Source organism: Vulpes vulpes, chromosome 14 (assembly GCF_048418805.1).
Source record: "Vulpes vulpes isolate BD-2025 chromosome 14, VulVul3, whole genome shotgun sequence".
Lineage (NCBI taxonomy): Eukaryota > Metazoa > Chordata > Mammalia > Carnivora > Canidae > Vulpes > Vulpes vulpes.
The window spans coordinates 66088875-66113399 of record NC_132793.1 but is presented as its reverse complement, the minus strand read 5'-3'; the positions used below and the strand labels follow the sequence as shown (position 1 = coordinate 66113399).

The 24525-nt window shown below is 35.6% G+C and overlaps 1 protein-coding gene and 1 pseudogene across 1 annotated transcript in view; one reads left to right on the top strand and one right to left on the bottom strand.

Moving 5' to 3' along the window:
• The window catches only part of ADGRV1 (adhesion G protein-coupled receptor V1), a 529718-nt gene that overhangs the window by 191889 nt on the left and 313304 nt on the right, over positions 1 to 24525 (top strand). The window contains exons 69-76 of the mRNA XM_025992909.2: positions 440 to 589; positions 1881 to 2354; positions 4716 to 4859; positions 7557 to 7731; positions 8534 to 8669; positions 10713 to 11821; positions 15544 to 15661; positions 16571 to 16742. Coding sequence (XP_025848694.2) covers positions 440 to 589; positions 1881 to 2354; positions 4716 to 4859; positions 7557 to 7731; positions 8534 to 8669; positions 10713 to 11821; positions 15544 to 15661; positions 16571 to 16742 — 2478 coding nt within the window. The remainder of the gene's footprint in view (positions 1 to 439; positions 590 to 1880; positions 2355 to 4715; positions 4860 to 7556; positions 7732 to 8533; positions 8670 to 10712; positions 11822 to 15543; positions 15662 to 16570; positions 16743 to 24525) is intronic.
• LOC112915636 (U4 spliceosomal RNA) lies at positions 14337 to 14487 on the bottom strand (annotated as a pseudogene).

Below are 24525 nucleotides of genomic sequence, written 5' to 3'. Positions count from 1 at the left end.
TTTACTGGCTGAGGCTGACTCACAGTATCAAGGGTAATCTCTTTTACTTAAAGTCAAATGACTGTAAGTATTAATCACATCTACAAAATACCTTCACAATGACAAGTGTTTTACTAAACAATTAGCCCTGGTTATGTGAAGGAAACATGAAGCAAATCAAGCCAATTTCAGGCAGTGACATATTATCCTTTTGAGACCTTACAAATTAGTTTTCCAGACACTCCTTTTGTCGTTGGGGAATAAGAACCTACTTGTTTTAGATGACAGTCGGTGTACTAAAGAAGCTTTTGAAAAATCAGGTAGCTAGGCAGATGAAATTCAAGTATTATTCCTGTGTTTCTTTCATTTCTTCAGCTTATCCGTCTGTTGATGTGTTGGGTAATGTAATTTCATTTAGAGTTGTTATACACATTATTCACTCTGTTGTCTCTATTTTTAGATACAGAAGTTTGGTGATCCAAATGGGGTTGTTCAGTTTGCTCCTGAGTCTTTATCTGAGAAGATCTATTCAGAGCCATTGGCTCTGGAAGGGCCCCTGATTATTACTTTCTTTGTCAAAAGAGTCAAGGGCATTTTTGGAGAAATTACGGTATCGTGTTTCATTTGATTTTTAAGTAGTGTAACAATTTGCCTGACAAATGTGGTTGTGAAGGACAGAGAACTATGTGTTCTGGTAAAAGTTTTGAAAGTGACATGAGTTGCAGACAGGTTGAGAAGATTCATTTCAGTACCTTTGGGTTCTCCAGACAACACAAACCTCTCTTTCTAGATTCAGCTACACTTAAGAGTGAAAAGATCTTCCTCACACTTAATCATGAAGAGTATATGACTGAACTATTTTGTATTTCCTTGTTTGCTATAACATTTAACTTTTCCTCCTTCAATCCCTCAATGATTTTTGTAAATTGCTTAATATCTTCCTCAAGGCTTTATTTCTCAGTATAGATTTATTGGTTTACCAGCTGTTTTTTAGCAGGTTGCATTTGCGTGTATATTGACATAGAATGTTTGGGAATGTTTTTGTAAATCATTGAGATATCTGTCTGACAGATCAAGGTTATTTGTTTGCTGGCAGAAATATATCTTTATGGATTACAAAATATCTTTATGAATTTAACCCTTTTCCTGTATTGTAGATTAACTGATACTTCCTCAGTGGAAGCTTTTTGGTGAGGAGCCCAAAAATTCTTGGAAAATAATTTTTAATTCTTGAAATCTTGTTGATACTCCCTTTTTGTTAAAAGGAAACAAAAACAAATTACAATATAAAGCATCAGATTATCTACTCACTTTTTACCTTCAAGTATTGTCTGTGGTTCAGATACCTATCAAATATGTATTCGGACCTTTTGAAGTTATTTGTGGAACTGCCTTTTTTTTAAAGATTTTTAAAATTTATTTATTCATGAGAGGCACAGAGAGAGAGAGAGAGAGAGAGAGAGAGGCAGAGATACAGGCAGAGGGAGAAGCACACTCTCTATGGGGAGCCTGATGTGGGACTCCATCCCTGGACCTGGGAGCTCGCCCTGAACCAAAGCCAGATGCTCAATAGCTGAGCCATCCAGGCATCCCTGGAACTGCCATTCTAAAGTTAATTTTGCTTTGCTTTATCTCTTCAAAGTATGCTATTATTTCAGAAGTAGGTGAAGTGAGATTTTGTAATCTATTGTCCTACAAATTGCATACATTAGCCTGAAAGAGTTCATATACTTTTGTGATGCTAATGTCATTCCTCCATACTTTCTAAACTATTTGGGGCTTTGAATATAATGACAGACAATTAGAATTTATTTTTTGTATATTATAGAGGAAAAATAAAGGATTTTGATTCAATATAATGAATTATGTGACTTTGTTGGATTTTTTTCCTTTTATTTTAGGTTTACTGGGAAATAAGCAGTGAGTTCAATATTACAGGAGACTTTCTTTCAACAAAAGGATTTTTCACTATTGCTGATGGAGAGAGTGAAATGAGCTTTGATGTTCATTTGCTACCAGACGACACACCTGAGATACAAGAAGATTATGTGATCCAGCTTGTTTCTGTAGAGGGAGGAGCAGAACTCGATCCAGAACAGTGCATCACACGGTTTTCTGTTTCTGCAAATGATGACCCACATGGAGTATTTGCTCTATATTCAGATTACCAGTCAATCTTTATTGGGCAAAACCTTAGTAGATTTATCCAAATTAATATAACCCGGCTTGCTGGAACATTTGGAGATGTTGCTGTTGGATTTCGAATCTCATCTGACCAAAAGGAGCAGCCAGTTGTTACTGAAAATGCAGAGAGGCAACTGGTAGTCAAAGATGGTGCCAGATACAAAGTGGACATGGTGCCAGTGAGGAGTCAGGTTTGTATCATTTCTTCTGTCTCCTGATCATTCCAACAAAACTCCTTCATGATCAGCTTATAGTCTTATTGAGATATTTAAATGTAATCATAGAAATGCATAATAATTATTGGATGATACATGTGCAGATTATAAATGAGTTAAGTATATTCCCATTTAGAGATAACATATTTTTGTCTCAATGGTATCAGGCTCTTATGTATTACTTATGCCTATAACTCTGTATTCTTTGACTCAATGCCCTGACCCTGTTGATTAATTTCTAACCTCCATTTCCTATTTATGAAAATTTTCAAGGCTGGAATAAAGATTGCAAAACTGGGGAAATAAAAGACTGCAAAACTGGGGAAATAAAAGATTAATTTAACCAGAATATGATTGTATTAAGTCTCATTTACAAATTAGAGTTTTTAAAAAAATGCAGTGTGCTTGAATTATGTACCTTGAAACATTTTCCCATATATATCTATGTAACATTACCCTCTGAATGCATTCAGAAATTTAAAACTGTTAATGAATAGCAGAGGACATTCCTTTAGCTTCTCTAGGAATAGCTTTGTATTATTCTATAGTGAGATTTCATTTGACTATAAGACATGCTACAGTGAAGATCTGATTATTCTGTTACTTTAGTAAGTGATGTGAATAGTATAAAACTATTCTCATGTTGTGTATAGGAAAACCAAAATATGTGATGTATATACTAGATGGACTAAAACCCTTGATCTGCCTAACTCTCAGACCATGTCCTGTAGTGAATGGTACCTGGACCATTTTGAAGGATGCTAATCCTCTAATTATTTCCTTTTCAAAGCTGAATGGTATACAGTTAACCTTGGAGTAATGCAGGTTGAACTGTGCAGATTCACTTTTACATGTGGGTTTGTTTTGGCAAATGCAGGACAGCACTATAAATGTATTTTCCCTTCCTTATGATTTTTTAAATAACATTTTCTTTTCTCTGGCTTACTTTATTGTAAGAATACAGTAACAAAAAAAACTTCTAAAATATGTGTTAATCTACTGTGTTATAGGCTTCTGGTCAGTGGTACACTATTAGTAGTTAAGTTTTGGGGGAGTCAAAAGTTACACAGATATTTTTTTCCTTCTTACTAATAGCTCAGTCTTCAAAGAGCAATGCAGTATATCTGGAGCATGAAGGAAAAAGGGAACTACGGAAAGAATCCTCCCCTTGATTTATGCACATGTCACACCTTAGCAGCCCAGTTAGTGAACTGCATGGGCGAAGGGTAGCTCTAGAGGAGATGTGGAAGGCACATATTTGAAGTGAGGACACTGATTTATTTCTGTTTCCTTAGCACTTGATCTGTGAGTCATGTTCAGTGAATGTCACTTTGCAAAAATGAAGATTGATTGAATGAATGAAACACCTGTTGTCCTCATGTTACAAAACATTTGAAACTATTACAGTACATATTTTGTACATTTGGAGGGCTTTGGTGTATGTTTAAGTACATTATATTTAAAAGAAGAACAGAGGGACTCCTGGGTAGCTCAGCAGTTGAGCATCTGCCTTCAGCTCAGGGCGTGATCCTGGGATTCCGGGATCGAGTCCCACATTGGGCTCCCTGTGAGGAGCCTGCTTCTCCCTTTGCCTGAGTCTCTGGCTCTCTCTGTGTCTCTCATGAATAAATAAATAAAATCTTTAAAAATAATAAAAGAAGAACAGACTCCACAAAAATGGTTATTTTTATGTTTAATAAAGATGTATAGTGTTGTTAGTATTATCCAGGTTATGGGATAAATTGGGGGATTATCCATTATCTATAACAATGTTTCTATGGGAATATATTTTTTCAATTTCAAAAAAAGTTAGGGTAACATTAATTTTTAAATTATTGAGTTAGATTTGAAAACTTAAAAAATTGGCAGTCTCTTTTGTTAGTAATTTTTACTTATCCAAAATATTCAAAGGTATCAGTTACCTGAGTCGTTATCCATTTTGAGTAAATCTCATTGGAGTATTTAGTTACTCCCAATGAAGAAAAAAGTGAGTTTTGCTGATTTTAGGACCTGACTCTATCCCCCAGTGAGCTGTTTCATTCCTATGGTACATGATTCTATTACTAACACTGCTTCTGTGATTCTCATCATTCTCAAGGCCTTTGGGGACACATGGAGGATTTGCAAATTTGTGGTTTTTACGTTCTATCACTCATCACCCCACGGTCTTCATACTGCTGATTTGTTTTTATAACCTGAGGGGAAAGGCATATATTGATGAAACTGTACAAAAGTACCCTGAGGCAGTGCGCTAATGACTCACATCAAATGTCAGTATTTTTTTCTGAAAATTATTTTTTTACTACTAAAAATGTCATTGATATTGTTTGTTTATAGGTCTTCCTATCCCTGGGCTCTAATTTCACCTTGCAGCTGGTGACTGCGATGCTTGTCAGTGGACGTTTCTACAGCATGCCAAAAATTCTCCAGGAAGCAAAATCCGCTGTCCTTCCTGTCCCTGAGAAAGCCGCCAATTCTCAGGTAATGGTCCTCAGTGTGGGACCATCCAGGAACCACTAGAGGGCAGCTTTTCACAGAAAGGACTAAAAAGATTCTTAGACATAAAATTTCTCAAAATTACTATTTCCTTAAATCAATATCAAAAGTAGACATTATGAATACATTATATGAAAATAATTTGCCAATTTTTGACATTTTCATTTTTGAAGATTTAGAAATTATCGGTCCCATGGTGTCTGAATATAAGAATTTTTAAAATAATGGTCACTTAGAATCAAAATCTCCAGGGTTTTTTTTTTTAGGTTTATATTGAATATTTAATATTGAGGTATTTTATGCTAAATAATTAAAATTAGAACAAAACATCAGTTAATATTCCAGATTTTTTCATTTATTAATATTGTGATTATTTGTCTTTCATTTTTGGGACTCTTTTTACCATGATAAGTTTGTGTTGGTGGAGATAAATGCTAGTGATGAAATCCTGTGACATGATTGCCCCTAAATGTTTGAATCTTCCACCAGAGTTCAATGTGGGAAAGATTGCTTCCTAATCATTTCATAAGTTCACAAAAGAACAAAGAATAACTTGAGGCTTTACTTCCTCTGTAGGCCGATTCTGTCAAAATGGAACAAGACAGGGCTGTTGTCTCTGTCTCATGGTAATGTGTGTATTTTTGAGACCATGATGAGTTAACATTGCATCATGTTCTTTCAGATGGGAGCTCCTTCAGCTTAAGGCAGGCCTAGCCCAGTTTGTGGATGTGTAGTCTACGTAAATGATAGCCAGGTCTGGCCAGAATCTTGTGTAATAGGAGCTTTGACCGTTAACGGTATGCTCTTCAGAAACTCCCTTCTGGGCTGCTTCTCCACAGGGAATGGATTTGCTTTGCTCCCTGAATGGAACTCATCAGCGTTAAAAATAACTAAGAATAGTGAGTTTTCTTTCTTCTGCATCTCATCTGTTCAAGAGGGAATGGAGGAATAGAACTTAGTAATATTTTGAAGTTTTGCTGTCTTCTTTTCACTCATATATAAATCATTGTAAAAAAGGATTCCTTTCAACATGAACCGTTCATTTAGGATAGCAAAAAATTCCTTACTCTTTGTCCATGCACATGATCACATGTATCACCGCAAAGGGAAAGATTGGGTCCAGTCATGATGTATTCCTTTCCTTGGTGGATGCTCTGTACTCCTTACCAGTATTTGTGTGTGTGTGTGTGTGTGTGTGTGTGTGTGTGTGTGTGAGAGAGAGAGAGAGAGAGAGAGAGAAAGAGAGAGAGAGAGAGACATGTAGCTAGGACACTTCAAACAGCCTCTAGCCATGTATCAAGAATTATCTTAGATATGCCAAAGGTTCAGACAATTGATAAGAAGAAGCCTCACTGTAGTAGGGAATCTAGACTGGTTTCAGGTTGAAGTTTCGTTTTTATATTTCTTTTTTTTTTTTTTTCCTGTCTGTCACTCCAGAAGCTATCTTCACTTTTCTGCTACTTTCCATTCCAATTTAAAATGGAGAAAATGAGGGGCACCTGGGTGGTTCAGTCGGTTAAGCATTCAGCTCTTGATTTCGGCTTAGGTCATGAATTCAGAGTTGTGGGATCTGACCCCACATGGAGGACCCCACATGGAGCCTGCTTAAGATTCTCTCCATCTCCCTCTGCCCCTCCTCTTTCCCTTTCTCCCTCTTTTCTCCCTCTTTCTAGAAAAAAAAGAAAGAAAAAAAGCTAAAAAAAGAAATGGGAATACTAGTCTTAATATAGAACCGTCAGTCATATGGTATCCCAAATTATAGATATTAGTACCAAAAGAGGTAAACTGAGTTATGCAAGTCACAATATGAAGCCAGGAATCTAATTTTATTTTTACTCATTAGCCAGAACTTATTTCATCTATAAATCATTTATAAATCACAGGGTTCCCTGAGAAATTTACCCTTAAAACAAAATCTTACTTGATACAGATAAAAAGGTGTTTATTTTTAAAAAATCTTTGGATGTTGCTGATCCTCCAAAAAAAAAAAAAAATAAACTGAATCAAAGAGCTGAAAAGAACCATAATAGAAAATCTAGTTCTGGTGCTTATTTTATAAATGAAGATTTTATTATATCTTAGAAAGAAGTCAGATTTCAGTTACAGATAAACCAGGTTCTATAAAAACCCACAAACAAGTCATATTAAAATGCCATTTTTAATCTTTTGCTTTTGTATAACCATAATTGCATTTATCTTTTTTGGATATTATAAATTCAAAGGATTACATTTTGATAAAAAAAGATATAAACTATAATCAGAATTTTTAAAAGGGATAAATTTCCAAGTCTCAGATGTCATTTTGTAATTGAATCTATTTTTTTTTTAATTGGAGTTCAATTTGCCAACATTTAGCGTAACACCCACTGCTCATCCCAAGTGCCCCCCTCAGTGCCCGTCACCCCGTCACCCTCATCCCCCGCCCACCTCCCTTTCCACCACCCCTTGTTCATTTCCCAGAGTTAGGAGTCTCTCATGTTCTGTCTCCCTTTCTGACATTTCCCACTCATTTTTTCTCCTTTCCTGTTTATTCCCTTTCACTATTTTTTATATTCCCCAAATGAATTAATCTATTTTAAAACAAGAAAATATGTTATGTAAACAAAGTTGGCTTTTAACTCACTCTTCAGAAAACAAGAAGCTTTAAGGAGAAACAAATATTCTAAGCATGTTTTTCCTCAGGTTGGATTTGAATCTACTGCTTTTCCACTCCTGGACATCACTGCAGGAACAAGCCAAGTTGTGATTTCCAGGAGAGGCACATATGGCTCTCTCATGGTTGCCTGGGTGGCTGGATATGCTCCTGGATTAGAAATCCCCGAATTCATTGTTGTTGGCAACATGACCCCAAAACTAGGTGAGTTGTAGTTTTTCTAAGATCTACCCTGTAGAACATATAGATGTGTGATCGGCCGCTAATTTTCTTGGCTCATCCTTACTCTGGGTAGTAAACTGCTTGTTTTCTAATACAGTGCTCCCATATTTTAGTGATCAGAGTCCAGTCGAAAGTTGGAAACAGAGATTAGGTAATGGACTCAATCTGGAAAGTCTCTGAGGGGCAAGTAAAACAAAGGGAGCATTTCAGAAGCAGTAATGGTGGTATTACAAATGCTTGAATCAGAAACCAACTTATATGAGAAAGGAAGGAGATTGAGTCACACAGTCTACTTGGTAAAAATGGGACTCTTTATTCAGTCAAATTAAAAACTCATATGTCACTTGGAAAAAGTGGTCACTAAGCAGGCTACTCTGTTGATATACTAGGAGTTTGTTAAAAGTAGTTCTAAAAACTTAATTTGGCCCATACAATGATTTGAAAGATATACCTTTGTATTCAGTTACATGTTCACCTGAATATTTCTGACAATAGAACGGCTGTGGCTTCATCTCCTTTGTTTTTTAATTATACCATGAGCTCTGTGTCCGTGAGATGCAAATGTTAGATGATGTGACCACTACTGTGCAAAATAGATAGAAATTGAAGGTGAAATTTTAATGGAGAGGCCTTTCTTTAAGTTTACTTACCCTTCTCCCCAACTTTTTAAATGTGTAACCTTTTTTGGACTGATATAAAATTTTGGAAAAGACTGTATTTTACTACATATTTAAGAGTTGAATCCCAATGTAAGAAATAATACCCTTCTCCTATTCTCTTTCAGGGAGCCTTTCATTTTCCCATGGAGAACAAAGTAAAGGAGTCCTACTGTGGACATTTCCCAGTCCTGGTCAGCCAGAGGCCTTTGTCATTCACCTCTCAGGAGTGCAGAGCAGTGCCCCTGGTGGGGCTCAACTTCGGTAAGACCAACTTGAGTTTCAACCAACAAAGTCTCTGAGGAATAATCTGGAATTTATCACTTGAAACAGAAGAAGACACAAGGATCACTTTGCTTGAAGCAGATGCGAAAACAGTTTTAGTGTAGAGCAACACATGGCCTGCATGCCAAAGATGCCACAGAGGGAGAGACTAAGTTTCATAGAGTCACCACCACTGTTTGCTTTTTTTTTTTAAAGATTTTATTTATTTATTCATGAGAGACAGAGAGAGAGAGAGAGAGAGAGGCAGAGACAGAGGCAGAGGGAGAAGCAGGATCCACACAGGGAGCCCGACGTGGGACTCAATCCCGGGACTCTGGGACCACACCCTGGGCCGAAGGCATCCCACACTGTTTGCTTTGAAGAGCATTCTCTCTGACCTCTCACTCAGTAGTGTTGGTCTGGAGTAACATCTCCAGTAAGAATCATGATGGCAAAGTCACCTATTACTAAAGGACTCTGTCTTTTAAGAATTTTCTGGAAAATACCTAATTTTCAATTAATAATAAGGATAGGCATTACAGGAGTAATCTGACTTTACCAGTAGCTCCTCTGAGTTTAACTTAAATCAGTATATTTGCAGATAAATGTGTCCCAGCCAAAAGCAATTTACTTTTCTCATACCTGGGATGGGTTTAGATTATACGTATGCCATTTAAAAAATGTTTGGCCACAGAATGTATTGCTGGGTAACAAATCTAAATGCCTTTAGCAACAGCAATAGTTAATAGTTTTATGGTACTTACCCTAGGCCAGACATCCCTTTAAGATATAGATAGATATAGATATAGATATAGATATAGATATAGATAAAATATAAAAGATATATATATAAAAATTCATGTGTACATATATAATTTATATTTATTTGTTACGTGTGTCTTATATATATTTTATGTGTATATACATTTATATATGTTTACTATTACTCTTCACAACACCCATATGACATGGTTACGATTATTAGTCCCATTAGAGAAAAAAAACCTCACTGGTAGATATATAGCAGACATAGCATCACATAGTTAATAAGATTGGGACTGTGATTTGAACCTAGGCTACTGGTCTACTGCCTGAGCTCTTAGCCACTATACTATGTGCTGAGTGATGGATGCTTGACACTAAAGAGTGATGGGCTCTGGTGTGTCCTGCCTAAAAGATTAAAAAAGCTGATTAAAAACAGATTTTATTTTTTTTTTTAATTTTTATTTATTTATGATAGTCACAGAGAGAGAGAGAGAGAGGCAGAGATACAGGCAGAGGGAGAAGCAGGCTCCATGCACCGGGAGCCTGACGTGGGATTCGATCCCGGGTCTCCAGGATCACGCCCTGGGCCAAAGGCAGGCGCCAAACCGCTGCGCCACCCAGGGATCCCTAAAAACAGATATTTAAAAGCCTGTCAGCCAAAGAAAATACATCTGTGGCCTGAATTCTGTTGATGGGCCACCTGTATTAGCTCTCTTGCATAGCTATTGATTCCCAACAAAACTCCATAGAGAAAAGCTAAGGATAAATCACTGAATCATGGATGTTTCTTCAAATTCATATGTAAAATTTTAGCAACAGTTGTGTGAGAGAATACTTCCATTACTGGTCACCTGGAAGAAGCAAGGATTTTGCATCTAATAGAGACAACTATTTCTATTTGGTAGATAAGAAATTCTGGCTGACATCCAGGGATCTTGATTTTTTTTGGCTCCCTGTGTACTGATCATAAGAGAGAGCCTGATATTTCAGATTCTTGAGAGAGCTTCTTTGGGATAAACTGGAGAAAGTGACTAGAGACCTATAAGCTTTTCACTGTGCTACAACTTGTCAGGGCTTGTCACCTACAATTGCAGCTTCTATTCTTACATTTTGTGTGTTCTTGTATATTTATCAGTAAGTAGTAGGGTTTTAGGGAATTTGAAAGGGCAAGACATTCTCATGAGAAGCACCTTAAATATCTGACAAATGAATCTCTACAATAGTATTTCTGTTTTTTTTTTTAAATCATTTCTTTCATGGTTTTTTTTTTTTTTCCAGATCAGGTTTCACCTTTGCTGAAATTGAACCAATGGGAGTCTTTCAATTTTCCCCTAGTTCTAGAAATGTCATGGTGTCAGAGGATACAGAGATGATCAGATTATATGTCCAAAGATTGTTTGGGTTCCATGGTGATCTTGTTAAAGTTTCCTATCAGACAGTTGCAGGAAGTGCAAAGCCCATGGAAGACTTTGAGCCTGTTCAGAATGGGGAAGTACTCTTTCAAAAATTTCAACCTGAGGTTGATTTTGAAATAATCATTATTAATGACCAGCTTCCCGAGGAAGAAGAAATTTTTTACGTTAATCTAACTTTAGTCGAATTTAAAACATTGCAAAGGTTTGATGCCAGTTGGAGGCCACGCCTGAATCTAGATTTCAGCGTAGCATTGATCACAATTTTGGATCATGATGACCCAGCAGGAATGGGTATTTCTTTCCCTAAGACAACTGTGGCTGTAGCAGTTGACACAGCTCTCATTCCTGTAGAAACTGACTTCTCAACCATGTATCCTGACACAGTCAAGATGACAGCTGTTCCACAGCCCACCGAAATGGTTGCCATCATTACCGAGGCCACCGGTGTATCTGCCATCCCTGAGAAACTTGTCACCATTCCTGATACATCTACCTTGTCTGAGAAGCCTGATGTGGCCCTTATGACTGCAAATGTTTCCATCCATGGGACATTTAGTCTTGGGCCACCTATTGTTTATGTTGAAGAAGAGGCGGGAAATGGTACATTTAATACTGCAGAAATTCTTATCCGAAGAACTGGTGGGTCTACTGGCAATGTCAGTATAACAGTTAAAACTTTTGGTGAAATATCTGCTCAAAAGGAAACAAATGCATTGCCCTTTCATGATATCGATGGAATTTCCAACCTAACGTGGGCAACTGAAGAAGAAGATTTTGAAGAACAAACTCTTACCCTTACGTTTGTAGATGGAGAAAGAGAACGTAAAGTATTGGTTCATATTGTGGATGATGATGAGCCTGAGGGGCAAGAATTCTTCTACCTGTTTCTCACAGACCCTCAAGGTGGCGCACAGATTGTGAAGGGGAAGGATGACCATGGATTTGCAGCTTTTGCCAGGGTTGTTATTACAGGTATAGCTCTAGAGTAATGGAGGTAAAAATGTGTTCGTGCTACAGAATCTGTAATAATATTATTCTGTCTTAAATTTAATTTGAGAGCCTGAATGACTTGAATCACTCCTAGTTATTTATTAAAACATTGTTTTTTGTGGCACAGACCCATAACATGAACTCATGATATTGCTCTGAGGCACCAAGCTAGAATTTAATGCACTGTAAATGTCACTTAACTCAGAGCCAGTTAAACAATCTATAAAATTTATACTTTCACAATATAGGGAAAACCTTAAAAATGCTTAAGTCCATGTTCTTCCTCTGGAAAATATTTAGTTATCGAAATGTATGATTGCCTATCCTGTTGTGAAACCTTATTCTGAATTTCCAAACCACTTTCAACATTCTATCCCAAAATCTAAGTCTCATTATTAGGAAATTCTTCCTTTATGTTGGGGAGTAGATTAAAACCATTTTCTTTGGGTCTCCCTTTGAACCAGTGTTGGTTTATATAACTTTTTACTCTTGGGTGTATATATTGCAATCGCTTAAAAATTCAATGAGTTTTTAAAGAGTTCCTTGTGTATCTTATAAAATATTCCAGTGATAATTTTTAGTTTTTCTCTGAAACCATTCTATATTTCTTAACATGGTTTAGCTCAGCTTGTCAGTTCCCTAGAGTATTGACAAAGCCATCTTATGATTCTTACCTACTTTGCTCTTTTTAAAATATTTATTTTTTTAAAAAATTATTTATTTATTTATTCATGAGAGACAGAGAGAGGCAGAGACACAGGCAAAGGGAGAAGCAGGCTCCCTGTGGGGAACCTGATGCGGGACTCGATCCCAGGACCCTGGGATAATGCCCTGAGTTGAAGGCAGATGCTCAGCCGCTGAGCCACCCAGGCTCCCCTGCTCTGTTCTTTGTTTATAAACATTTGTGAATTTTATATACTGCTTTAAAGTTTCAGATGACACCATGATAAAATAATGTAGTGGAAAGAAAACAAAATGTCATGAAGCCTTTATTTATGGCCCAGATCAACCATTAATTGGGATACTTGATGAAATCATTTCGTGTCTCCTCTTTATGTTTCTCTTTTATAAGAGGAAAATTTTAGAATAAACATCTTTATGGTCTACTTTTAGGATTTGATGCCTTCTCCTAGAATTTTCATTTTATTCAGCCATTCAGTAATAATTCAATCACAGTTTTGCAATTGTTAACTTCCATTTATACCCAGCATCATTACGTTTATATTATCCAACAAATTTATACCAGTCAAAATTGTTATTTATTCCTTTTCCTCCAGTTTATTGAGTATTGTAAACTCTAATTCTATTCTCCAAGTTATCTACTGATTTTGATTCACATTAGCTAAATGCCACCTATATTTTTCTATTAAAATTATTTTGACACTCAACAATCTCCTTCCCCATTCCATGGGCATAGATATTTAATTGTAGTTACTTGAATTCAACAAGGGGATGACACTCAGAATGTTTAGCATCTGTTTTGGCAGAGGCACAGACCAGTCAAAATGATTGCTGGAGGCTCCTTGCTATCCTGAGCATTACCCATTTGTTATTGGGTTGTGGGGAGACCTTGTAGTCCTGGTTATGGTGATAGCAGAGGGTTCTTTGACCGCTCAGGAAAGCAGCTGTTTGCCAATTGGAATGGAAGTGTACTGCATTAAGTATGGCATACCAATACCAATGCATACGAATGGGGCATGCCAATATCATCCCAATGTGGCATACTAGAACCTTCCCATATATCATCCCCAAGTCTAAATCACCAGGCAAATAGTCAGTAGTTTGAGCCTTGATGAGGTAGGTACTCTAATGTTTACCTTTCCTACATAAGGTACATCGATGACACACAGATGGCGAATGATGGACTTCATACTTCCCTCTTAATGTCATATGATGTAATTTACCTATAGCACATTTGCATGGTAATGTACTCCAAGTTTCCTTATTTGTATTCTCCTCTCCTGGATTTTTTTTTTTTTAGATTTTATTTATTTATTCATAGAGACACACACAGAGAGGCAGAGAGGCAGAGACACAGGCAAAGGGAGAGGCAGGCTCCATGCAGGGAGCCTGACGTGGGACTCTATCCCGGGTCTCTAGGATCACACCCCAGGCTGCAGGCGGCACTAAACTGCTGCGCCACCAGGGCTGCTGGTCTCCTGGATTTTTAACGTAGTATTTAGTATTTCCCTCTTAACCACATCATTAATTTTTCCCATTCCTCTTATTTGTAGCTAATCTTCATAGTCTTTTCACATTTAGATTTTAGAACTAACTTTCAAAATAATATCAGGAAAAAATAGTTTAGTTTTAGTTTTGATCATTAGCACATTAGAAATCTTGATTCATCTTACTAGAAAATTGACATCAAATTTATTATTATAGATGTGGTAAGGGAGGTATTATGTTCAATAGAACGAAGCTGAATGCTACTACACGGAAAAGAAACTGCTTATGCTTGTGAGAAGTTTTTAACCTGTTTGGAGAGACCAAATTCCCACAAAAATGACAAGGAAACAATTGCTGCAGAAGGAAAAAGTTGATGGCAGGTTCTGATGCAGGGCTAAGAAGTGATCATAGTTTTCAGTTAGCAATAATTGCGCCTCTGATAAACCTCATTAGCTACAATACTGCCACTGCGCAAAGCTAAGAAGTGATCCTAGTGATTAGTGGGTGAGGATGATGATTGGCACTCTGGCTGCAACAAGGCCCACATGAGACTCCAGGCCAAAGTGGTTCATCACATGCATGTCCCTAATTAATAGGTTCCATATTTACTCAAAGTTCAGACCCACAGAGCAGGCCCTGGTGACTACTGGCTCCCTGCCATCGTGACCCTTAGATGGTTTCCTGTTTCCTTATCTTGACCCCTAACTTCAGAGTTTCTGTCAGAACCTTAGCAGTCAGGTTTTGAGATGATGGGTGCAAGTGGTTTTTGAAGCTTATAGCTTTGGACTCATTGCTTGTAGGATCACTTTGCAAAACTGGGCCACCAAGATACCAGAAGCCGCAGGAACTGTTTACTGGCATTTCTCTAGTCTGGGAAGCTAATTTATGAGCTGCCAAAGATTTGGAGTGACTAGATCAGTGTAGTGTGGGCAGTAGGTTTGTTCCAGTTTAAACATGATTGGTAGTGTAATGGTGCATGTAACTCAAATGTTTCTTTTACTAAGAAACACTTAGGAGGAGCTCATTGATTATTCTGTTTTTCCCTAGGGCAAATAATGTGTAACATAAATGCTCTTATAGGAAGGTAAATCAGTTAAATAGAGTTCATTATTCAGTCAGTATTCATGAAACACTTATAATATGCTGGGCACTGCTTTGATACTGAGGAGATAGCAGTAAATAAAAACATTTGTACTCTGGTAGGATATACTAACTTCAAACAGTAAGCGTGTGTAAAACGTGAAGGACTATCAAATATAAAATAGTCTCATAAGAGAGAGATGAGTATGTATGTCATTGTGGGAAAATAGGATTTGATGTTTTCTTTCTCCTAGCCTAATGTTCTCAAAGTTGGCTACCTTGATATTACAATTTCACTTCCACTCTATTTTTAGTATAGATCTTTAAAAATTGTAACTTGCCCTACTCACTTGTGAATTTCTCACTTTTATACTATCTGAGCTGGAGATATTAGTGAAGCACTGTAGATCTTTTAAAGACTTAAGCATATTGTAACCCTCCATTTTTCTTCCCAGGGAGTGATCTTCACAATGGAATCATAGGATTCAGCCAGGAGTCCCAGAGTGGACTGGAGCTGGGTGAAGGAGCTAATAAGAGCAGACTCTATCTTACTGTCACAAGGCAACCAAACAGGTATGTTGATATATATGTAGAAGATGTAACATCCTGTGTGTGTATATATACAGTATCTTAAATTCATAAAATGCTAGAGACAAGAGGAAATGCTATTAGAAAGTCATGTGAAATTTGGTATGTCAGTGTTGAGATGCTCTAGTTCTTTATCTATGGTTTAACATACTTGGATAATGAGTATAACCTAGGGCCACCATGAGTATTTTGTACTTTGTGAAGTACCATACAGATGTCAGATTATATAAATCATCACTTCAGCATATTTACTATTCTCTGATCATGCTGCATATGTAACTGTTCAATATTAGGGAAACTTGAAGCACCAAAATTTTGCTTGCAACTTAATACTCTACAGCACACGTCTTCTGAATGCTCATCACAGATGTGCATGTGGTGTGCACCCATGTACATGGATATAAATCTTTTCCATTTTGGGTATAAGTTCTCTGGAAATGTAGGTCATCTCTTGCCCTTTATTTTTATAATAACAACCATTTTTAGCAGCAGTGTGTTTAGAAGAATTCTTGACAAATGAGGAGCGTTTACTTGAAGGCAGGGGTACTCTATAATTTTTATTATCAAATTCCAGATACACAATAGGCATAGTAGGCAGAAAAGTATTCTTGTTTCTACATTCTTGATACATAGTAGTTTAAGAAATACTCAGTATTGAACTCAGTGTGGTCAAAGAATGCCACATTAATGCTGGCCTTAATTAATTTCTTTTTTTTTTCTTTTTTTTTTTTTTAGTTTTTTCTTAATTTCTTAACTGTAATGAGGAAAATTGGTTATTTTCAGCATTATCAGTAGTCAAGGAAGTGCTGTGCTTTGGGTGAAGAAGTACAGTTAAGCACAGTGCTGACACATTCTGCATTAGACACATTTGCATAGGTTTTGCTTTGTTCCTAGGGCCTTTGAAGATGTCAAGATCTTTTGGCGAGTCACATTTAATAAAACCGCCACCATGCTCAAAAAAGATGGTGTGGACTTGATGGATGAACTTCTGTCTGTGTCAGGGGCCACAACATGTACAGTGGGTCAAACAAAATGCATGATCACCATTGAGCTCAAACCAGGGAAGGTAAGAAATGACGATGAACTGTATTTTCAACTTCTAATTAAATTTTTTTGGAATTAGTAATTTTAAAGTCATTTTATTGAAAATTACATATTGGTTATATGGAGATTCTCTGTGTCTCGCCTAGCCATCTTATCTGAATTTCTTCTCTGGATAATAAACTTAAGACTTACAAAGTATTACATTGTGAATTTTTTAGTAAGCTCATCAGTTGCACAGTTAAAAAGTAGTGTTATATGCCAGTTATATCTCAATAATGATAAAAAAAAACCTATCAGTTTTCTCCATTTCTGTTTCTTGTCATTTGCAAGACTCTTCCTGTACCACGTGCTCATTGGGTGAATGATTTCTTAAGTTATTTTCAGCCAGATTAATATCTCTGGAAAAAAAATCTCAGGTTTCTCTGAATGTTTAATCATATGTTCTTATTGTACCCATAGTTCTAGCCAAATCATACTGTATCTGTAGACTTCATCTATAGAATGAAAGTTGTCTCATTCTTTATTCATATATAGTTAGAGAGTTCAGTTTTGATCTACCAAAAAAGAACTGAGGCCATGCTTGGTGAGTGTTTAGATAAATTGTCTATGCATTTATATTGCACATGGAACTTAGGAGGATAAGCATGCTCCTGTCTCTCCATGGGAATCTGCATTATTCATGTGGTATTAGTCACTGATGACTTACCAGAGCTAAAGTCATTTAGTAATGTGTGTGACCTTTTTATTTAATGTGATAATCTAATGCCTAAGGAGCACTCAATGGTATTTTTTCTTTGCTACTTAATTTATTAAACTCAAATATTTAATACAGAAACTAGCCATAATATTATGATATTTCAGAGGTACCATGTTTTCTTTGTCCATGCCAGATACTTTATTTATTTATTTATTAATGGCATTAAGGATTTACTGGTTATTTTTTTAGTTCTAGTAGTGGTATCATGGATATATATATATATATATATATATATATATATATATTTAAAATTTTTAAACTTAAATTCAAAAATTCAATTTATTAACATAATGTATTATTAGCTTCAGAGGTACAGTTCAGTGATTCATCAGTCTTACATAATACCCAGCGCTTATCGTATCCCGTGTCCTCATTAATCATGCCAGACACTTTAAATAGCAGAAAAAGCAGGCACAAATACAATTAATTCAAAACATATAATTATGCATAAATCCATTCTAAATAACAACATTATAAATTTACTTTTTTTCTTTTTTTTCCTACTTATTTTTTAACTTTCTGAGGATTACTCTACCAGTTATATTGATCTTCTCTAAGGTTACAGTAATACTTATTTTCATACCTCCCTAGAATTAAAATAATTTTATTGGTTCCAAAAGAGAAATAATACATATTTCAGAAGGTTGCATAGTCTTGGTTGTCACTACTTTGTTCTTTGTTTGGGTTATGGGTCTTGGTTCTTGTCTAAAGTCATTTCAAATGAAAATTGCTGGTTATCTGGTTGGGATCTATCTTAGAACTTCACTTGTTATATCATTTTTTTTCAAGTTTATGCCTTATAGGTTGATTTATATTTTTAAACACCATGTGTTTTCTCTAGAATGATTTGTTCTTTTCTTTTTTTAATATAATTTGTTCTTTGAACTTTGCTGTGTCAGCTTTACATTAACCATTGCCCTGTTACTTTAGAACAGGGAGCTGGCCTACTAGAGGTATTAGAAATATACACCTGCCTTGCTAGTATCTTGTTATATTTGGGAAGGCAATCTAGATGCTTCATCATGTAAAAGATAAGATAACAAATCTGTGTTCTTAGTACACCTCTTTTAGCTCATCTCTTCTATGACACTGGAACATGCGGTTGTGTAATCTTTCAACTTGCGTGCAACTACCAGCATTCTTTCACTTCTGACTTGTTTTCCTCTTCATTCCTATGTGTTTCATAGGTCATAGTAATTTATTCTTGGTATAGTTCTTAACTTTCTAGGAATTATTATTTTACTCACAATGTTAGCTCCTTCCTATTTACATATAAAAAGAATGTTTTTTGTTCTTTAATAAATGAATGCATACTTAATCATGTTAGCTAGCACTCTTCTTCACATTAATATTAATAAAATATTAAGTACATACTATTGTATATACAGTTTTCATTATAACCACTTTTTATACACTAACATAACTTTTCTCCTTTAAGTACCATTATAGACTCAAATTCAACTAATTTTTTCAATTAAAAAATTTTTATTTTTTATTGACACACAATACTACATTAGTTTCAAGTGTACAACATAGTGATTCAACAAGTCTATATGTTATACTATAGCATCATAGCTATAGTATAACAAGTATATAGTATATAGTATAACAAGTATATAGTATAACAAGTATATAGTATATAGTATAACAAGTATATAGTATAACAAGTATATAGTATAACAAGTATATAGTATAACAAGTATAGCATGATATAATGTTATTATGGTATCATTGACTATATTCCTTAGGCTGTGTCATTCATCCCTGTGACTTGTTCATTCCATAACTGGAAGCCTGTATCTCCCACTTCTCCACCCATTTTGCACATCCCCCCACCTCTGCCTCTCTGGCAACCACCAGGTTGTTCTCTGTATTTATGGGTCTGTTTCTGTTTTTTGTTTGTTTGTTTATTCATTTGTTTTGTTTTTTAGATTCCACATACAAGTGATGACATAATAGGGTATTTGTCTTTCTCCGTAGGACTTAATTTTTTTAGCATCATATCATCTAGGACTATCAATTAATTTTAATTATTTACTGAATAGCTTTCTTTTTCCTACTCAAATAGCCATGGCATGGCCACTGAAAGCCCTATTAAGGTGATCTTTTGTCTTTTCATATTACTTTAAAACTCTCTGGAAGTATTTTTGCTTTATAGCAATAACATATATGTTCCATAGCCATCCTGATTTTTCTTAAGACATCCAATCAATTATTGTCCAAGGAATTGATTTCTTTCACCAGAAACAGTTTTAGAAATCTAAATATATGCTCTAGATAGGCATAGAAGTTGATGGTTGGCAAAGGTGCTGTGCTATAGATCACCTCGGTAGTGATAGAGCTAGGAAATAAATTTTTAAAATATTAAATTCCCACTGATTTTTTTCTAATTTAACATGCTATCTTTAGCATATTTTACTTTTCTTGAGAAGTAATTTCATTAGCTGCTAATACTTTTCTATAGCACTGAAATTTCAGTATTCAAAACATTTGATGATGTTATTCTACTTGAAAACATTTAAATCCTCCTCTAGGCATTTTTCAAATGATTTTGTGACTTCAACCCCCAACAACCTCATGTTTTCTAACTTTCTCTTAGGGACTAATCAAAATGCCACTTCCTCCATCATGCCTCCCCTTATATCTCCAGTTGGAATTCTTTTTTTTTTTTTCCTGTGAGAGAGAGAGAGAGAGGGAGCATGAGAAGGAGAGGGGCAGAGGGAGAGAGAGAGAGAGAGAATCTTAAGCAGGCACCACGCTCAGTGCTGAGCCCAGTGTGGGACTCTATCTCAGAAAACTGAGGTCATGATCTGAGCCAAAATCAAGAGTTGGACACTTTACCAACTGAGCCACCCAGGTACTCCTGGTACTCCATTAGAACATGGTTTTTATTCATCTTTACATTCCTCCCATCGTCTTTCTCCAACACAACAAATATATGTTGCATATTTGGAGTTATTGACAATTCTATTGTGCATTTTATTTATTATTTTATATATTGTGCATTAATTCTGTTGTGCATTTTATCACAAAAAGGATTTTGGATGAATTAGAATCTTGGATGGATCTCACTAGACTTAAAATATCTATCTCAGACACTGTTGTCAACCTTATAATTGTAAGAAAAAAGAACTTTTGAGATCAAAGTCAATTCAGTTCTACATTGCTGTTTAAATAAATGTCTTTATTAGCCTTTTGCTGACTCGGTTCTAGTAAGGTGAGACTAGTTTGTATTTAGAGATAAAAATGATTTTCATGCAGTGGAAATGTCAGAGACAGGGGGAAAAGCAGTCTCCCTCCGGGTAGCCCCTTATGGGATTCGATCCCAGGACCCCTGGCATCACGACCTGAACCAATAGCAGACGCTCAACCACTGAGCCACCCAGGCATTCCTGTACTTTGTCTGTTAATAGCTGGGAAGGCAATGAGAGCAAAATGCTTTGAAAATTAGCTGCTTCTCAGAATGCAGAAGAAAACTCAACTCTATGATTTGAGCATTATATTAGAAAGAGAAATAAGAGGTAAAACCTAATTCTTTTTCTTACCTAACTGAAACCACTTAGATATAGGTTTAGCAGCATTTCCCCAGTTAGGAAAAAGGATATGTGCATATCCTACAGTTAGCATCCTACATACTTCCCACCACATTCTCTTAATCCATAATGATAGTATCTAGAGCTTCTTTTGGTATCTCCTCCCCGTAGGGCAAGTTCAGAGGAAGCAGTCTCTTCTCCCATCCACAACTCTACCCAGCCTATTTTTCCCTTCCTTTCAGCTTCTCTAGGACCATCTCTGATTAGCTCTTTATTTTTCCCTCTGCCTCCTGCAAGTAGACACTCCCTTTAAATAAGATTAAAATGCAACTTCTCTTTCAGGATCTTTACCTATACATAAAAAAAAAAAAAAAGGCAAAGTACAGGTAAGAGTAATATACATTCAGTAAGAGGAACTTTTTAAAGAAGGAAGAAAGCTATAGTCCTAGAAGAATGAAAAATATTTTTCACAAATGTATTGTAAGCTTTTAATATGCATTTTAACACCTCACATTTTGTGACTAGAAGGAAACATCACTTTATGATGTTTCAAATTCTTCTTTTATGTCTGATAAACTGATACTTAGAGATATAAATGAGACTGGTTCCATGGCCATGTCCTTTCATAGTAGGCTTTGAGAGATTATTTGGAGGTCCCAGCTGACCTAAGAACCATCTCTTCATTTTTACATAAAGTAAGGGCTTCAAGGATCCTGAACTTATTCAGGAAAGTGGTGGTAAGAGCTTGGACTCTGATGATAGAAGTCTTAGTTCAAATCTTAGCTCTTCTGCTAGTTAGCTGAGTGACATGCTACAGGTTGCTTAGCCTTCCTGAGCCTTCTGTGTTTGATTGGGTTAGTAACAGCGTTCACTGTTAGATTAAATGAGGTAATGAATGAGAGGAGTTGCTTGGACAGTTCTTAGAGGGAGTTGCCCCTTCATAAGAGAGGGTTGTATTACTGTTATTTAGGGTGGATGGGAATGGAGCCTAAGGCAATTCAGGGGCTTGAGCAGTTGCTACATTAACACTAGTGGTTAGGGAGGGAGTCACTACAGCCCAACAACGCAACACAGCAAACACAACACATTCATCCATAGAATGACATCACTGATTAATGGTGGTTTCTAATAGCTTCAATCCAGTCTCCCAACGTTTGACATAAAGTTCTTCCACTCTGTCATATGTCCAATGACTATTTTCATTTTGAAGTTACAAAGAATTTAGGTAAATTTCCTCAGTCAGCTACTTGGCCAAGATTAGAACTTGTCTTTTGAATTCCAGACCATTTCCCCTTTCTCTGCTGCTTTATTGAATGGTTTTATATTAGCAAAATGTGTAAAAGTGATAGTGAATTAACTTAGGAGGCATACTCTTAACCCACAAAATCTGTTTAAAGTCAACAGATTACTAAAAATTTGCTGCAAATATTTTAAAAAAATATTTAAGATATTATTTTATTATTACTCTGTCCGCTTCTGAGCAGATGTAGGGCTGTGAAAAATAATTATGTACTAGTTGAGCAAAAGCTCACCCTGGAATGCTTCTGACCTAACCAGGAAAGGAACTTATGGCAGTTAAACATGAAATGGGTTCTTGTGAAGTCTCCAAGTCATGTTGAAGTCTAGGGAGGTGCAGATATGATCTGTGAGTTTTGATTTCCCAATAAGATTCAGACATATTGTTGGAATATTTTGTTATAAGATTCATTTGTCTCTAGTCTGAATATGTGTTGGCACCCATCAATGTGCTGTCCAGTTTTAGATGATTCTTTGCTGAGATTATAACATTTTCTTTTGACTCTGAGTTTTTATAAGTAACGTTCTAATCATCATCACAAAGGGAAGAAATATTTCACTGGAAAATAAAGGCAAGCTTCTATGTTGCAATCTACTGTGCTGACATCCTTAGTTACATTAAATTACTGTGAATTCAAGCTCACTTGGCCTTTAGGGAATAACAATTCCTGAAGACGTTGCCTATACTTTCCTCGTGTTTTAGTTCATTGTATCTGCCGAATTTAGTTTCTCAAAAGTGAGAAGAATACTCTCCATATTTCAATATTACGGAGAGTTGATCAGGAAAAGTAAAGAATGATATGTGCCATGGAGAAGCTAAATATATTTCTTCAAATAATAAAATGAAATTAAGTTCATTTACTGTTTGACTAAAATTCGACTTACCCTTGCATGATATTAAAGTTTGTTGTATTGTTTCATGACATAATGATTCTTATCGAAATGATCATAAAGCAAATGATGAATAAGGCCCCTGATTGGTGAAAGTAATGCATTATATCAAATTAGACAATGACACAAGCAGTTGAAAAATGTATAAGCTTAGCTTCTTTGAATTATGCCAGAAAGTTCACAGTACTGCTAAGATTTTTAGATTATTATGTAAGAATAAATAAGTAAAAACAGGTGAGTAACAGTATGTTACAAATTGAATTCAGACTTTAGAGAATAATTTTTTTGAGATTGTTAATAAAGAACTGGGATGAAACATGACAATCTATAACCAGCAGACTAAATTTAGACTTATTTGATACTGAATTTGGGTAAATTTTGAAAAATACATAAAATTACAGAATTGACTATTATAAATATTTGGCCATATTTCTGTATAATCTTTTAAAAATAAAACCTTACAAAGTTGAAGCTCTCTTTTCCCATTATTCCCAGTGTTGTTCCCCAGCTCAACACCCTGCCCTGTCCCCAACCCAACTCCAGCCAGCTACTGTCACAATGATATTTGGAGCATTTGTTTTTTTTAATTTGAGATATAAGTATTTTTTCAATTGTTATTTTATTTATTTTAATTTTTTTGAGTATAGTTGACATACAATGTTACATTAGTTTCAAGTGTACAACATAATGATTCAACATTTATATATGTTATGTCATGCTCACAAGGGTAGCTACCATCTGTCACCATATAACACCATCACAGTACCATTGACTGTACTCCTTGTGCTCTGCCTTTTATTCCCATGAGCTATTCATTCCATAAGTGGGAACCCATTTTATTTAAATCTTTACATAAATATGTATCCATCACATTCTGTAGTAAGCTTTATCTAATTTTAAACCTTACATTTATTGTATCGTGCTACTATGCAACTTGATTGTTTTTACTCATTGGCATGTTTTCAGGTCCATCCACTTTGAAAAATATTGAAATAGTTCATAACTTTTAGCTACTACAGAGCATTTCATTGTATGAATATGTTTTATTTATCCTTTTACTTATTGAAGTTCATATAGTTTGTCTCCTGACACTGATTTTTCTAGTAAGAAGCTCAGTCAGAGAGAGTAAAGGTGTTTCTTAAGGAAAATCCTAAAAAATAAACCCTGTGGTAATCTAACATGAGAACTTAATCCTATGATTATACAGAATGTATCTCCAGATATGTATTTATTTTTATAATTATGTATATAAATACAACTATTTCTTAATACCAGAATTATCTAAAAATAGAAACATATTGGTAATCATCCTTCTTTTTTTTCATTTT